Source organism: Pholcus phalangioides, unplaced genomic scaffold (assembly GCF_987345545.1).
Source record: "Pholcus phalangioides strain wild (caught in Gottingen) unplaced genomic scaffold, Ppha-v1.0 ptg000017l_1, whole genome shotgun sequence".
Classification (NCBI taxonomy): Eukaryota; Metazoa; Arthropoda; class Arachnida; order Araneae; family Pholcidae; genus Pholcus; species Pholcus phalangioides.
In genome coordinates, this window is record NW_028301610.1 from 60,074,933 (window position 1) to 60,092,848 (window position 17,916).

At 38.9% G+C, this 17,916-nt stretch overlaps 1 protein-coding gene across 6 annotated transcripts in view; it reads right to left on the reverse strand.

The window, feature by feature from the left end:
* Positions 1 to 17,916, reverse strand: part of LOC149074195 (mitogen-activated protein kinase-binding protein 1-like) — a 413,671-nt gene that overhangs the window by 343,316 nt on the left and 52,439 nt on the right. For all 6 annotated transcript variants that reach the window (XM_089246846.1, XM_089246851.1, XM_089246852.1 and 3 more), the window contains one exon: positions 13,416 to 13,507. In XM_089246846.1, the coding sequence (XP_089102972.1) occupies positions 13,416 to 13,507 (92 nt within the window). The remainder of the gene's footprint in view (positions 1 to 13,415; positions 13,508 to 17,916) is intronic.

Sequence of the window (17,916 nt, forward strand, 5' to 3'; positions counted from 1 at the left end):
TTATCGGATCTGCCTGTTTTCAGTAAGAGAATTTTTGAGGAAAGACCTGCTCGAAGTTTGAAAACCTAAGCAGGCATTGTGCAGTATGTTTATTTTTAGTTAAATAAATCCGTGGGGTCATTGGTGGCTGGAAACTGAATTTTCATCCCTTCAAGGCACTTTTTTTTAGCATCCCTCTGGCATGTAAATCACACCAGCAAAACAACCATAAAAACTTGCAGCTGTGTTCCCAGCTAGATGAAATGAATAAAAAAATTACAGTTTTCCCTATGAATCATTCCATCCAATGCACATTTACTGCAGTTTGTAATTTGAATTTCGCAGAAAAACATTTTTTTTTTCAAAATTTTTCTGCAATTATTTTTTTCCCTTTACCTCTGATTTGGCATCTTTCTTATCATGTTGTCTTTTGTGGCTGCATGGGTCGCACCGCCCTATAGAGCCACCCTTGCATGGAGTGTGTTTCAGAACATTAAACAGTAACTAATCCTTTGCCTGGTTTGACAACAAAAAAGAACCAACAAATGAAGCAAATAAGAGAAAATAAACACGAAATTCTAACGTGTTGCGACACACAATGGGTGGTGTCTTCAGGTCATGAGTTATCAAATCTCAACTTGGAAAAATATCAAGCAGTCTATTTGAGTCAGAAATTCTGACCTTGACAATTGATTCTTACAGACGTATTTTTTCCGAGCAACCAGGCATTAATATTTGACAACCAACTCAAGTGGGACTGCTGGTCAGTGGTCATATTTACATATTTATTCTCTCAAGATGACCCATTGTGTGCAAAAACACGTTAGAAATTTTGTGTGATTTCTGTCTTTTATTTGCCTCATTCGTTGGTTATTCTAGTGATTTCGGAACAAATCAGAAAAGAATGAAACTATAGCAAGAGATGAATGGATAAGGCATTTGTTTCCCTCATTATTTGACCAAAGGTCCTTGGGTAATTGCTGATTGGAAACCACTGATCCAAATAAAGTCATAAGAGTAAGCATACACTGAACAATGAGGGGTATTCTCTTTCTTTGATACAGTATACTGTCATGGCCCCCACAAGGGAAGGGCTCCAGCCCAGGGGCCAGAGACGAATCTCATTACTTTTGTTATTTTTACACTATAAATTCACTATGGAGGGGTCTGGATCAGTTATGAGGACCATGTAGAAAGGGGAACCTCCCATAACGGATATTCCCAGCAAGCGGACACCACATGTTAATGGACACTTTTTTGAATTATCAAGAGGATTCAATGTATTTTACTATCTATTAATGGATATTTCCTGTTATGGGACAAAATCTTTGGGTTCCCTGTATTTCTTCAGCTATTTTTGCAAATAATTTCCATTTTTTCTGAAAGATCTGACAAAGTGCAAGACTAAGTTTTAAAAGACCCATGACTGTACAAAGGTAGTGTTTTGTAACCTGATGTTGGTACAATGACCATTCTTTGACATTATTTTTTCAATTCTTTATACGTTTGGAAACGCTTATGGTAGAGGAATATTTTTAAAAGCAAAAAGACAGTAATCTCACAGGCTCTTAGTTCTGCATCTCGGCTGTATTAGGGAAAATGTTTGATCAAAATCTTGATGGACAAAACATTTTATTAGAGCATCAGTTTGGGGCATGCCCCTAGGGCCCAGGACAATTCTTAATGTTTTTGCTTTTTCACACTATAAATTCGCTATACACGAGCCCAACAAAAATCCAGCTGCAGGATATGGAGCCCATGGTATGGTGATGGTGGCTTCGCATTTGGCCTGAAACAGAATTTCGTCAGATGGTAAGACATGGAGTTTATTTTGAGCTGAGAGTCTGCTTCAGAAAAGCTATGAGTAGTGCATTTATATTATTTTGAAGTTTTTCCAACTAATTAATAAGAAGAGGGATGTAGGTGCTACAAGATAACAAAGGTAGACCGGCCAACTCTCCAGATTTAGGCTAGAGACTTTGGATTTTTTGCCCTTCCTATGGCTCTCTGGATTTCAGCAGAAAATTTAGATTTGGAAGAAAATTTTTGATTTCTTTTAGATCAAAACTTTTTTTAGATTTTCCCTGAACTATCACAATGTCGTGACATCAATGACTAAGGTTGCCATAGGGGAAAACACCTATAGAAAGCAGCCATAGTTCGTGAAATCTACCTACTCCAGTGTTGTCTTAATGCATAGGCACACCCCGGGGACTTCAAGAGAATAAAGGGCCTCACAAAAATGAAATGTGGTTGAAATTGTCAAGAATTTGCCAGGTAGAACCTCAGGAAAATCACTTGGCCCAGGGGCCCATGATACTCTTAAGATGGCCCTAACCTACTCTGTTGAAGACACATCACTTCCATCAAGTAGCCATCAAAAAATGTCTCAGTTAAGATGCCTTCATATACGTATATAGAGGCGCTCTAGTCTTGGTGACTGCATTTAAACAAACTGGCAATGACATGACTTTGTTTACTTGGCATTTATAGGCAACCATTTATCAGGGGATGGTCTTGGTTGCCGACATCCCTGTATAATTATTTATTCTATTAACAACCATGCAGCAAACAAAATAACAGAGAGATTATACACCATGTGATAGGAGGAACTTTTTTTGTCAGCAGCCTTATATTTTGAAGGTTTGTTTCTTTGATCAAATGTCTTCAAAAAGAAAATATACCTTTTGCCTTTTGCTTTTGAGAGTTTGTATATTGATGATTATATTCTGCTCAGGGGCTACACAGGACCTACATGTGGGGGAGGGGCAATTTTCAATTGATTAAAAAAATCACAAATTTGTTTTCAGGGTTCATACAAAAATTCCTAAATAAAAATTAAGGAGTTTTTAAGGAGTCATGGCAAACTTCATAACATAAGTTTTACAGAAAAAAAGAGGGCGGGGCTCATATGCAAATTTATATATATATTTTTGATTTGCCAAACAAATTTTCCCTCCTCTCAAAAATATAGACGTAGAAGTGGTTCAGAAATTACAACTTTTGATTTGTTACCCAGCATCATAAGAATTCATAAAATAACCAATTCTCTCACAAATATATAATTTAATATTCAATCTTACAATATACAATTCTCTTACAAATGATAATCCATTCTTTTCTGTTGTCACCAGTGTTCTAAAATCTTCAAGTTTTGGTCAAAAATATAACTCATAACAGCATCACATAAATTATAAAAATTCTAAGTGGTATTCATTCCCCCTCAATTATTCAAAATAAAAAAACCACATCTGAGAGATTTTTCTTACAAAGTTATTTATATTTCCAGCAACTCTTTATTCACCTCTCACTCAAAGTGGATCAACACATACACAAATTCTTTAAAATTAAGTTTTCAATTTTCCTTCTTGTTTTTCAGTTATACTCAAAAAATTGTTGCAAAATGGAAGCAAATTTTAAGACATTCAACACGATGTTTGGCGATTTAGCACTCGTTATTTGGCGACATTGGCGATTTAACACTCCGACCATAGTAATTTCTGCTGCTTGCAGTAGCGACTTTTCTTTCCTTTTTTTGAAAATGGAAACCTTGGTGGGTTGCTGACTAGAGTAAACCATCTTCAGCTGCACGATCAAGGATATGGTCAAGGTTTCACGATGAGAAGCCCGATTAGGGGCAGATAATTTGAATAAGGAGCTGTGGTTACCACAATCCGATTTTCTGGGACAAAATCAGGAGTGGGAACTTGCCAGGAAAATCCAATATGCATCTAAATTCAATTTCAATTTTCCAAATCTTGTAGAGGACTGAAAATACTCTCAAATTTTGCATAATTTTTTTTTTGTTTCCCATAAAATAAAATAGCGCTTAAAAAAATAATACTATTAATAATTTTTTTTTAAATACCTCCCCTCAAAATTTTGGAGAGGAGTGTGAAATTACTTTTCAAAATTATTTTCTCCGATAATTTCAAGTGTTACTGACTATGGAAGATGGGAGGAAGGGGTGGTGCTGAAGTACGAAGGAAGATAACACGCTCTCTGGGAAAGAATCATTTCGCGGCACATGAAAACTTTTTTTGTGCCCTTTCCAAAAGTCTGGGAATTTAATGTGCTGAGTGCATCATTGCACATACCATATAGAGGAGAAATATACACTGAAGAGCCAAAAAAACTGGTACACCTGCCTAATATCGTGTAAGGCACCCGCGAGCATGCAGAAGTGCCGCAACACGACGTGGCATGGACTCGACCAATGTCTGAAGTAGTGCTGGAGGTAATTGACACAATGAATCCTGCAGGGCTGTCCATAAATCCGTAGGAGTAAGAGGGGGTGGAGATCTCTTCTGAACAGCACATTGCAAGGCATCCCAGATATGTTCAATAATGTTCATGTCTGGGGATTTAGGTGGCCAGCGGAAGTGTCTAAAGTCAGAAGAGTGTTCCTGGAGCCACTTTGTAGCAATTCTGGACGTGTGGGGTGTCGCATTGTCCTGCTGAAATTGTCCAAGTCCATCGGAATGCACAATGGACATGAATGGGTGCAGGTGATCAGACAGGATGCTTATGTACCTGTCACCTGTCAGAGTCGTATCTAGACGTATCAGGGGTCCCATATCATGCCAACTGCACACGCCTACATACCATCACAGAGCCTCCACCAGCTTGAACAGTCCCCTGTTGACATGTAGGGTCCATGGATTCATGAGGTTGTCTCCATACCCGTACATGTCCATCAGCTCGAAGCAATTGGAACCGAGACTCGTCAGACCAGGCAACATGTTTCCAGTCCTCAACAGTCCAATGTCGGTGCTGTTGGGCCCAGGCGAGGCGTAAAGCTTTGTGTCGTGCAGTCATCAAGGGTACACGAGTGGGCCTTCGGCTCCGAAAGCCCATATCGATGATGTTTCGTTGAATGGTTTGCACGCTGACACTTGTTGATGGCCCAGCATTGAAATCTGCAGCAATTTGCGGAAGGGTTGCACGTCTGTCACGTTTAATGATTCTTGTCAGTCCCGTTCTTGCATGATCTTTTTCCGGCCACAGCGATGTCATAGATTTAATTTTTTACCGGATTCCCAATATTCACGGTACACTCGTGAAGTGGTCGTACGTGAAAATCCAAATTTCATCGCTACCTCGGAGATGAACACCCCGTTCAATCTCAGTTAAATCTCAATAACCTGCCATTGTAGCAGCAGTAACCGATCTAACAACTATGCCAGACACTTGTTGTGTTATATAGGCGTTGCCGACCACAGCGCCGTACTCTGATTGGTTCCATATCTCTTTATTTGCATACCCATGCCTGTACCAGTTTTTTTGGCTCTTCAGTTTAAGTATTTCTATTATGTATAAGAGAAATTCCAAGGCAGAGATTACACTATAAAAGATTTTTAAAAGAGCTTTTTTAAAATTCGAAAATAAATCCAACCAATAAGATTATTGGTTGCATTTGCACAAATGCAATCTATGAGTTTTATTGGTTGGATTTTTCAAGTTTTATACAAGAGAGATTCTATCAAACTTTTATAGTGTAATCCTGGCCTCAGGTATATACAAGGCAAGAAAATTTTTTTGCGCTATTTGATGCAGAAAAATACGAAAATACACTATAGGAGCAAGATGTTAATTTTGGCATAGAGTTCCCACCACTGGTAGTAGCATCATTTTCTAGCAGGAATGATAGTTAGAACTTAGCTAACTTCTTTATTTTAATTTCATTGCCAATTTTTCCGATAGCACAACAATCTTTTTTTCCTGTTTTTCTCAGCATATCAGAAGCGGGTGTGGCCACTGCAGTTCGACCAATCAGGTGCAGTGATCTCTCACACCTTGTGTGTTTTCTTTTTCCTTCTTTTTTCAGGGACTTTCTTTCAGCATCAAGTACTACTCATCATCAACCATTCATCAAACTTAGCAGGAAATATTCCAGGGTGGGGGAAAAGTAGATTTTTCTTTTTTAGAAACAGCTGGAAGGAATTTAAGGGTCCTTGAAAATGAAATGAAAATTAATGACTTTTAAGGAGTTTTTAAGCACTGTACGAACCCTGGTTTTATTGAGGCTGTAGGGGTGTGGGGTGCTCGGGAGAATTTCTGGACTTCAAAAGTTGGCACGTCTGTAAATAAAGGCATCAGCCATAACTTATTCAAGGGATAATCTGTCCAACTCACTGCTCAACTGTCCGAGACAAACAGCTGATTGAGATTAAACACAGCATACAAAAAGGTGGCAATTTTGATGAAGTCACTTTTTTTAAACCAAAACACCAAATTCATCAATCTATCAACTAGGTTGTTTTCATCGCACTTATCACATAATATAGATTGTTGTCATTTCCTTATCTCATTCTCCGCATTTAAAAAGCTATTGGGCCTATTATAGCTTCTTTTTTTTTCATTTTACCCATCTTCAAGAAACAACTCTTCCAGATTCTATAACTATCCTCATTGTGTGTGGTATTGGTTGTTTTAGGGATCAGAGAATCTGAGAGTTGCTTTTCATCTTTTCTCAATTTCTGACACTGACCTATGCGCATGCTAGTAATTCTAGCTAAGGTGCCTATAGAGATAAGGCAGTATTTCTAGAAGATCCAATTCTATCCTAGGCATCTGTAGATGAGTTGGTATTTTTATGAGCTCAAACTCTAGCTATTATTCAGTGTTCTTTCCATAATAGGTTCCGTATTATACCTAATTTTTTCAGTATGCACCTTAGACAAAGCTCTATGAGACCACCTCACAACAGAATGAGTGTTTGGTCCTCAGAACTAAGGTGGCAAAAAAGACATTTTTAGGAGCTCTAGCTTGAATGATCAACAGCGGACAAAAACAGCTTGCAAAGTACACAAAATATTGTTTTTTAGAAGTGGGGGAGATACTCTGACCATGTTTTCAGATGCAGAGCTTAAAAGAAATTTAAAAAAATGATAGCAAGGAAATTCCTGTATTTCTCTCTCTCTCAAATGAACAGCACAAGTCCAGTCAAAATGAAAATACAAGAAGCAGCATGTAAATGAAATATCTTATCTTCCTCACTTAGGGGTATTCATCCGCTCAGTCACTGGAGGTAGAAAATAGAGAATTTCATTTTTTCTGATTTTTCTTTTTAAGGGATCAAAAGTAATTTAGAAGAATAGGAAAGCTCTCATGGGGGGGGGGGGGAGCTTTCCCTGGCAACGCCACTGGATTGACCATACAATGCTTCATAAATTCAGTCATGGATCCGGACATCCAGCACACGTTGCATCTGGGAATATACAAGGACGTGAAAAGTGCCCTGGTCTATGCTATGAAGTTTGAAGCAGCCTATTAAGCTTCGAGGAGAGAGCAACGAGTAGTACAAGGTGCGGTCATGGGGTAATCTATATCACATATTACATCAGGTAACTGAAGGAATTCCTGAAAAACGCCACAAATGGTTGTGGGAACCGGAAAAAAAAGCCACTGGTGTGTAGTAGTGTATTTACAGGGGGACTGAGCGGGCCCAGAGTGGCAAATTTGGAGGGGCAGTGAATTTTGGAGTATAGAAAGAGGGGAGAGAGAGAAACTTTTTTTGATTCACGTTTTGTAAATGCGTGGAAGTACCATGTGTCATTTCTATCATAAATAATATATAATTATTAAACCATTTTGCTTATTTTTTGTGTTTTTTCCACACAGATTGCCGTTGAAGTAAAAAATATATGATTGTCTAACCTTCCTATTTACAGTGTTATTCACCGCCTTCCCAAATAGTATTGTCACAAGTAGAGGTGGGAGGGCGAGTAGGCATCCAGCGAAGCAAAGCAGTACTCATTTCAGATTACTGAAGGTGTTGGAAAAAAGATGAGTTCAGCCAAGATCCTCCTAAAGAGGGGCGCATCTTCTTTGGAGGGCTTTCTATGGAGGGTGTTGGTACAGAGGTCAAGAAGAAGAAAAAGAAAGATTCTTTCCGTGACTGGAGGCTGCCGCACCCTTCCCAGCTGACCACAAAACATCTTTTCAATAACTCAATTTCTGCTCGCTTTGAAAGTAAAAAAGAACATTCTACTGATTTTAACATCACCCGCCATATGAGAAAGAATCTTCTGCAACAAAGATGATTTAATGGCACCGGTCGGGGCTTTGGTGAGAGTCTCTGGGTTATGGTTGACCATCTGGGGAGATAGAAACAGTGTTAAGTGGCTATAAATTGAATAGATGAATTCGATTACAATACGATTTTTTAAACTTGTTTGGGAACCGAAATGGGATGAAGCTGGTCAATCCAGAACAAAATCTGATTGCAGTCACTCATTGGAATATAAAGAAATCATAGTACTGAATGGTAGGCGGGGTCACACGATTTCGTTTACTGGTCCTAAGGACAGCTCTCCTCATGTGACGTTTTCCTGGAAAAAAAGGGGGGACAAATATATGGAGCTTGGCAGAACCCACATTTTTATGAATTGTATACAGTATTACGAATTCTTATATTTTCATGCAAAATGAATATCTTACGAAAATTTACAATAGAAATTGATTCAAAATTTTTAATCCGTTTCTTCTGAGTCTCCAAGCTCATCATAATCTATCAGATCATCATAGTCCTTCAATGTTCAATGTGGTTAGAAAGAAGGCAATTTGAAAAAAGTTAAATACCGCAAGAAACACGATGCCACATTTTCATTGCAGTAAGGGTTTTGGCATGCGTCGTTGCAAGTGACCAGGAAGACACATTGACACACAATGAACAAATTCAATGCGACACGTATGTTCATTTTCGTTTCAAAGTACACAATTTCCAAGAGACTGGCCTATTGAACCACATGATATTCAATTGTCAATTAATAGAGTAGCATTTTTAAAATTGGCAAGCATTACTGAGCATTCAGCAAGTATTTCCGAAATTAAAAATAAGCATTTAATAAATTTTATATTATAAATATACGGCGGATGAGGGCCTTATATCCATAAACAAAATGTCATATATTGATGGTTATTTTTTTCCGATACAGCGACGCATACGTTCATGTGCTGATTATTTCAAGAAATATGATACTGTATTAAGCTACACATACCGGAATAAAAAAATATATGTGTACATCTCAAATATACAGTCTGTATATTCAAGTAATGCAAGAATTTAAATCACATGAGTGAACAATCTAGTCACATGAGTGGGCCCCATCTAGAATTTTAATCGGTCCACGAGACAATTTTGTAAAAGTATTTCATTATTTCAAAATACACTTTAGGACGTACAGTTAAACATATGTATAGATCAGAGGTGGATTTAATGGGGCCCCGACATCTAAAGAACCTCGAAAAACCCAAAATTCACACTTTTTACTAATTTAACAGGGGCCCAATATCTTCTTTTGTGCACGGGGCTATTAATCCTCTGTCAGACCAGACACGACCCAGGCTTTGTCCCTTCCGGGATGTAAACCTTTTCGGGGTGGGCTATTAATCCGGCACTGGTATAGATATTGTGTAATGCATTATTGATTGTGTTGCTAGACTATAACCAAGTACGCACAAAGTATCTTGGCACCATTGATTGGTGCTGAGATACCTTCATATTCTAATGTATGCACCATACATTCGTCAAATTAAATTTGTGCTTTTGATCGATGTGTATATGAGCACTCCGCCTCGTTATATGAAATCATTATGGATCGGAATAGGATACGAATACAGAACAAAAAAATTGAAATTGAGGTGCAACTATATACAGTACCACTTTTTTTGTCTTTTGTTTATGATTTATTAGAATGGCATGAAAGGGGTTAAAGGGGGGAGGAAGTTAGACCGAATGAATGAACACCAGAACTTTGCCACTGGACTTTCCAGTTGCCGAGATCTCTTCCAGCCCAGCTTCGTGGCAGAGTCTGGAACACTTTATTTTGTGTCAAAAAAAAAAAACACATATTAACTTTTACAACATATTTTCCCCGGACAATTGGGTACTGTCACGATTAACAAATTTTGTGGTGATTACAGACGAGATGGGACTAGGAGTTGGAGATGTTTCGGGGTTTAGTTAAGATGAATGTACACATATTAGGATGGAAGTATGTTTTAAAAGCAATTGAGGCCCCCCCCCCCATGCCATCTCATCTGTTATGTTACACTTGCCATATTATATACACAGGATACAAAAAGAAAAAGAAATGAGAATCTTATTGTGAAATAAGAAAAAAAAAAAAAAAATATATATATATATATATATATATCCATCGGAGCGAGTCATCTCGCTTAACACCTTATTGGTGAGCAAATGGGTTTGATAACTTGCGGACTAGAAGCCAGCATCAGTTTTATTGGGTTGAGTTCACTCACTCCGGTGGATTTAATGAAAATATACAAAATAGAAGTATTGTGTGGGGGAGTATATACAATTAAAGATCACCCGTGGCACCTTATTCGGTGAGCAACATGAATACGACAATATGAGTACGCAGGTGTGTTGTGGACATGAAATGCATGAAGAACTTGAATAGAGGAAAGAGAAAAAAAAATACACATATACACACATTTATATACATATATATAACTGCCAGGTCGAGTCGTCTCACCCTAAACCTATTTTGGTGAGCAATGTGGGCTTGGTTTAAATGGGGGATTGTCTGAAGCGAGCCTTAGCTAAGGATCAGCTTCGGTCTTGGTGTTTTGGTTGACACGATCTGGCTGGTTATATTTATACTTAAAAAAAATGAATATATATAAAATATAAACTACATGTGGTTATATATATATATATATATTATGAAACCATTATGAAACCATTCGTGTCGTTCACCATTCATTTTTTTTTTAAACCGAGCACAACTCAGGTCTATCGCCATAGGCAATTTACTACCTAGTGAGTTGTGTCGGAAGTGTAAGTATGTGTACCTAATAGTCTGAGTGCGTAGCTAGTGTTGTGTATGATTTTTCAGTGCTGCCATCTATATCTCAGAAGTGAAGTGAGTGATGTGTAGTGACTGAATATTTGTACTGTTTGTAGGACCGTTGCTCTCTGTGGCGAGACTTTTTAACGGGGAGATCGGCTCGCATTTGCGCCTCAAAGTTGGGAACCACAGAAAACCAACTTCAGCCGACCACCACTGTGGCAATGGTGGGGCTCGAACCTGGGTCCCCGCGATGCGAGTCCGTCACTATGACCACTCGACCACCACAGCGGCGGGGAAGTTAGACTGAAAGGGAGGGGGCGGCAAAATCATAAATACGGCTCTGTTGGTGTGCTGGAAATGCCATGGAAAAAAACCCACCCAAGGAGCTGTGGTCGCTCAGTCACGGCTGCCAGAACAAGAGATATGCCATGCTGAGTGTACCACATCTCTCAGCTATGTGGTGGAGACCATGGACTCTATGTAGGATGGTCATAGACACTGGAGCCAATGTGAGCACCGTTAGGATGAACCTGGCTCAAAAATTACAGCAATGACTTCTCTATGTGCCACCATCATTGACACTGCAGATAGTCAGATGACTGTGCGCAGAAAATTTGAAGTCTCCAGAAAAGTTTGTCACAGTCACCTATCAACATATCGTCTTTGTGGCCGACATAAAAGACCTGTGCATCGTCAAAATAGACTTGCTAAGGAAACATGGTATTTCCTTGGACATGAGGAATGACCAGTTACACACAAAGAAGAAACACATCGCCCTACTCAGATGTGGTCATGACGAAGTTCTTCTATGGAAGGTAATGGCCATTCCAAGAGCAGAAAAAAAGTTCATTCCTGATGTGGTCACCAACGATGACGGAATCAGAACTGTTCTTTTGCCAGAGTCAGATGGCATGAAGAGGAAGGTCCAGCCTTGTAAAGAAACAGTGCATGAAAATGTCAAAGCCCTGACGAGAGGGCAGAGTCCACAGAACTGTTGCCACTGCCATAAAGCAGAAGAGAAGTACAGAATGGTGAACCCTATATTGAGACAGATATCTCAAGTGTCAATCTTTGGAGTGATGAGAACACCTGGAAATACAAACAATAATGGACTTCATAGGAATCCATAGGAAATAAATAAACATGGCAAGATGCCGCCTCTTCCAGTATGACGACCGAGATATTGGGTGCTATGGGACTCCCTAGAGATGACATGATGTACCACAAATGGGACTCTGAGGACGAAAAGACATTCACATGGCAAGTCATTCTACCAAGAGGCTGTGTGACAGAAGTTTTGAATGAGTTGCATGGAAGCCTGACCGGTGAACATTTTGGCAAAACCAAGATGCTAGAGAAAGTCCGTGAACGATTCTATTGGGATGAGTCCAGGACCAATGTCGAGAGGTGATGCAAGAACTGTGACACCTGCGCCGCTCGAAAAAGATCACCAAAGCATACCCGGGCCTGCCATCAATACTACAACATTGGTGCATTGTTCAAAAGAACCGCCTCAACATCCTTGGCCCGTTACCCAGATGGTCACAAGTACATACTTGTGGTAGTGGACTACTTTCCCAAGTGGCCGGAAGCATAACCTATTCCTGATCAAGAAGCAGTGACACTGGCTGAATTTTTGGTACAAAATTAGGTGTCTTGTTTCAGAGTATCCATGCTGATACATTCTGACTAGGGAAAAACTTCACTTCAGTGATTTTTGGCAGCATGTGCATGGTTCTCGGAATAGAGAAGACGTGAACAACTCCACTTCACCCGGAATTCGATGGGATGGTGGAAAGATTAAACAGAACCATCCTGAACTTTCATTTTATATGAAATTCTTCAAACAATTTCAGAAAGAGAAGCGTAGGTACATCTGAAAAAAAAATTCTGAGGTGGACATTTGTTAATCAGGCTATAGTGACAGTAATTTTCACATGATGATTGGTACAAAAATCCAGCTCATGATGTGGCTATTTCAGGTTGGTGCATGCTTTCATATCATCGAAAATGTTTGTTAGCTGAATCAGTATTCATTAGCCGAGGCACTAAAATCTTTTTCAGCAGAAAAATTTGCAAGCTAAGAAGTTCGTTAACCGAGGTACCACTGTACCTACATAATTAATTTTTTCTTCAACATTTGTTACAATTTTACATCCAATTAAGAAAATGTCAACTATTATTTACTCCCAATTATTAATGCATCATAAAATTTGCAACTTATTTTTCCACTCTAGATGTTCTTCGCCCTTTTCAGTAGCTCAATACATTTTGTTGTCTAGGTAAGTTAGTGAGCTTGTGTAACTAATTCATGCTCACTTCCATATAATTGCAGTAAAATTGTATTTTCAATTTCATGTTTTACTTATCCTAGAAATTCACCCTGACAAAACCTCTTTCACAGAAAGGAATATACACTATAAAATAAAATATCAGTAAATTTTTAATTTATGCAAAAAATTCCAATTAATATTATTTTTTTAAAATTAGGTTGTTGTTAGGATATTTGGCCAAGCCGAATATTCATCCCATTTCTAGTGCTACATGTTTTTTGTATAACCTGCTCTTACAATTACTTTATACAAGAAATATGGAACATAAAATTGCATAATTTACCCTGCAGGATATGCTACTACTCCTGAATGTGACTCAGAGTCAAAGGCAGCATTGCTTGAAACTGTGAAACCTAACACTCTTTCCAGTTTTACCTGAAAAAAAAGTATCATTTCAAAAGAATGCAAAGAATTAAAAAAAAAACATATACAGCTTGTTCAATTAAGAACTTCACCTACTAGATAAGAATTTTACAATGTGGTACAATTTTAAACTACAACCTCTGACAATTAAGTTCGGTGAATAGTCCTGTAACATTAACGTAGATGAAATGTTAACGAAAGTTACCTTACTGTCCTTCGAAATAGTCACCTCCCATTACTATGCACCGCTAAGATCTCCTATACATGTCCTGGAAACTTTGCAAGAAGTCTTCTTTTGGGATGGAGTTCAAAAGCCTCGTCATGTTTCCTTGGAAGTCAGGAATATCGTCAAATCTCTTTCCTTTCAAAGCGAGTTTGAGTCGTGGGAATAGGAAGAAGTCTGGAGGATTGAGATCTGGCGAGTATGATGGATGTTCAATTTGCACCACCCCCTTTTTTACCAGGAACTGTTTGACGATATTGGCTGTGTGAGGGCAACATTGTCGTGAACAAGAAACCATGAACCTTGTTGTGCGTACTGAGGTCGTACCCTGCGTAGACGTTTCATGAAACGGGTCAAAATTTCAATGTACCTTGCAGCGTTCATCGTTGTTCCCTCAGCTAGAAATTCCTTGTGGATAATGCTTTGACTATCAAAAAGGGTGATTAGCATCGTTTTGATGCGTGATTTTCCTGCTCTGACCTTTTCCCGACGAGGTGATGCAGGAGAACGCCATTCCATGCTTTGCCGTTTCGTTTCAGGGTCGTACCTGAGACACCAGGACTCATCCTCAGTGACAATAAATTGATCTTTTGTTCGTTCATTTTCCTGTTCTCAGTTACGAACCAACGCACTAAACAAGCACTTTGTAAAACAAGTCTTTCACGGAACACAAACGACACTCAACTGAACAACGTTGGCAACAGGTGCTAGGCATGTGCAGCGTTTTGCTTTGCCAGTGTTGCCAGATCGGCCATTCTGACTTCATTCACCAAACTTTATTGTCAGAGGTTGTATAAACATGCTGTATCAGACAGTTTTGATGGTCTTTCGACATTATATAAGACTTTTTTTTTATACAATTACTGCTTGCTCTTTCCATTTTATCTTCACTAAATGACTAGCAATACATAATAGTTGGAAAAAAAAGATAAAGTTGTAATTTATTATGGAAATTAAATATAGTGAAATCTGTATGAAACAGAACGCCAAGAGACTGAGATGAAAATTTTGTTTTATAAAAGATTTTACTTTTTTAACAGATTTCTGTTTTATAAAGGTGCACATCAAAGCACTAATCATCGAACAGACTACCCTTTGATTCCATTCAGGACCGGTTTCCATCTCATACAGTGTCTGTCTTAGACAGGATTATTTGCTGTATAGATATGGAATTTTTCACAAACCAAAATTTTTCATGACTCCTCAAAAAAAAAATGAAATTTTAAGAAACTACATGTCATTTGAAAACTTTTTGCAATAGGAAGTACATTATACAAGGATGACATCACTCTCCGCTATCATACGAAGGTTTTAACAACTGGCTGTTGCGAAGATATATTTTGGAAAGAGAGAAAATTCAACTGCCTCTGACGGGGAATCGAGAACCCACGTCCTTTCACTGTCCGGGTGAACGCCCTAGACCACTAGACTACAGAGGCACCGAATCTCTCAATCTTTCCTTGGAGCTCATGTACACTGAAAGGGACCGTACATGGACGGCCGGACCAGACTCAGGCCAAGCTCACAACTGCTGACGCTGCCACCAGATGGCGACTTATGATAGCAGAGAGTGACGTCATCCTTGTATAAGTCGCCATCTGGTGGCAGCGTCAGCAGTTGTGAGCTTGGCCTGAGTCTGGTCCGGCCGTCCATGTACGGTCCCTTTCAGTGTATGCAAGCTCCAAGGAAAAATTGAGAGATTCGGGTCTAGTGGTCTAGGGCGTTCACCCGGAAAGTGAAAGGACGTGGGTTTGTCCACGTCCACAGTATGTGTTACACAAATGGCTCATCTGTAGTGATAGTTATAGGAATACTATTAGGACAACAAGCTGGGTTACACAAAAATGCCTTGCTTTCTATGTGAATGTGACAGTCGGGCAAAGCAAAAGCATTTGGATTGTGAGTGTTTGGCCAGAGCGGAGAAATTTTGTTCCTGGGACTAAAAATATCCTGCATGAACCGCTCATAGACCCCCAAAAAATCTTGCTTCCACCATTACACATCAAATTGGGCTTGATGAAGCAGTTTGTAAGGCTTCTACCACAAGATGGGCTCTGCTTCAAGTACCTTTCTGTGAAATTTCCCACCATCAAGCACGGAAAATTAATTGAATTGGAATTTTCGTTGGTCTTCAAATCAAAAAAACTGATGAAGGACAAAGATTTTGAAAAAATGAGTAATGAGGGAGAAAAAGACACATGGACCGTCTTCTCACCTGTTTTCAAAAACTTTTTAGGGAAAAGTTTAAAAAGAACATAAAATTATTTTAAAAAACATTATATATTGAAAATATAATATATTTTAAAAAAATAAAAAATAACAAATAACCAAATTACAAGAACATTGTTGAAACAATGTTGGAGAATTTCAAGAAGTTGGGTTGTATATAACTTCTGTATATCTGTGTTGGGGCCAGTCGCACAGATATACAGAAGTAGTGTTGCTGAGGGTATCGTCCCAAGAGATTGGAAACTTGCTAATGTTGTTCGGATATTTAAGAAGGGTAGTAGAGAAGCGGTATAAAATTATCGTGCAGTGAGTTTGACATGCTCCCTCTCGAAAATTTTGGAAATTATCATCAAAAGGCAGTTTGTGAAGTGGATAGACGAGAATAATGTATTGTCGGATAATCAGTATGGGTTCAGGAAGGGGAAGTCACGTGTAACTAACCTCCTTTGCTTCTATGATCACGTGACTAAGGCTTTGGGTAAGAGCAAAAATGTAGATGTTGTTTACCTTGATTTCCAGAAGGCATTCTATCGGGTCCAACATGGCAAACTCTTGAAGCGTTTACACGAGATTGGAATTGGGGGCAACTTGCTGAATTTGATAGAATCGTGGTTAAGAGATAGGTCGCGACGAGTTATGGTGAACGGGAAATTCTCTGGTTGGACAGACGTCACAAGTGGAGTTCCTCAAGGAAGTGTCCTTGGCCCCATACTTTTTCACTTTTTATCGATAAACTCGATCAGGGTATCGATGGGATTACTAGCAAATTCGCAGATGATGTGAAGCTAATGGGGGTAATCGGGAATGAAAGCGATAGGGGGTTGCTCCAGACCAACTTAAACAGGATTGCAGCATGGGCAAATGAATGGAGCATGGCGAACAACCCACGGTTCTCTTATGAGTTGAATGGTGTCACTATCCTGGATGCAACTAGGGTCACCGATTTGGGAATTCTCATTGACGAGCAACTTAGGTTTTCTGAACATTGTTCAGCGGTGGTCAAAAAAGCGAATAGAATGCTTGGTCTCATTTTCAAAAAGGTCTCTTCGCGTTCTCCTAAAGTCATTCTTCCGCTTTTTCGAGGCTTAGTTCATCCTGGACTGGAGTATGCTGTAAGGTTTTGGAGACCATACCTACAGAGGGACATAGAATTGGTTGAAGGGGTGCAGAGAAGAGCTACGCGTGTCCTTATTGGCACACAGGGCTTGAGTTATGAAGAGAGACTTCACTTTTTGAATATGTTTACATTGGATGAACACAGGTGTCTAGGAGATATGATCGAAGTGTTCAAAATTTTCAATGGGATGGATAGGATGGACCATGAACTTTTAGTACACCGCCAATCGACTGCTTTTACAAGGGGACACCAGTATCGATTGGTGAGGGACAATGCAAGGTTATGGTGTCGCAGGGAATTTTTCTCTAATAGGGTTGTTAATAAATAGAATAGCTTACCCCCAGAGGTAGTAAATTGTAACACAATTGACACGTTTAAAAAGAAATACGATAAACATGTTGGGGTAAATCGAGAAGCTATCCATTCTTAGAATAAGACAACCATAAGTATTCTTTATGGGCATCGTATAACATTTTATCATGTGTATATGTTTTTTATAATTTGTGTTAATTGCATTTTTAATTGGGTTGCTGTTTTTTTTTTAAATATATGACATCCATATATATTTTATGGGCATCTTTTTATCAGCCACCTCGTTGGGCATTTTGCCTGTTGTGGCATTGTATTTGTATTTGTAACAAAGGTAAAAAAATGTACTTTCTACACTCCGATATTGAGCACTTTCCGGAAAATCTGGGACATTACAGTGAAGAGCACGGTGAACACTTTCATCAGGATATTAAAGAGATGGAGAATAGGTACCAGGAAAGATGGAATGAAAATATGATAGCAGACTGTTGTTAGATGTTGAAGAAGGACAGAATTGATGAAGGAGAATTTGCAAGAAAGTCA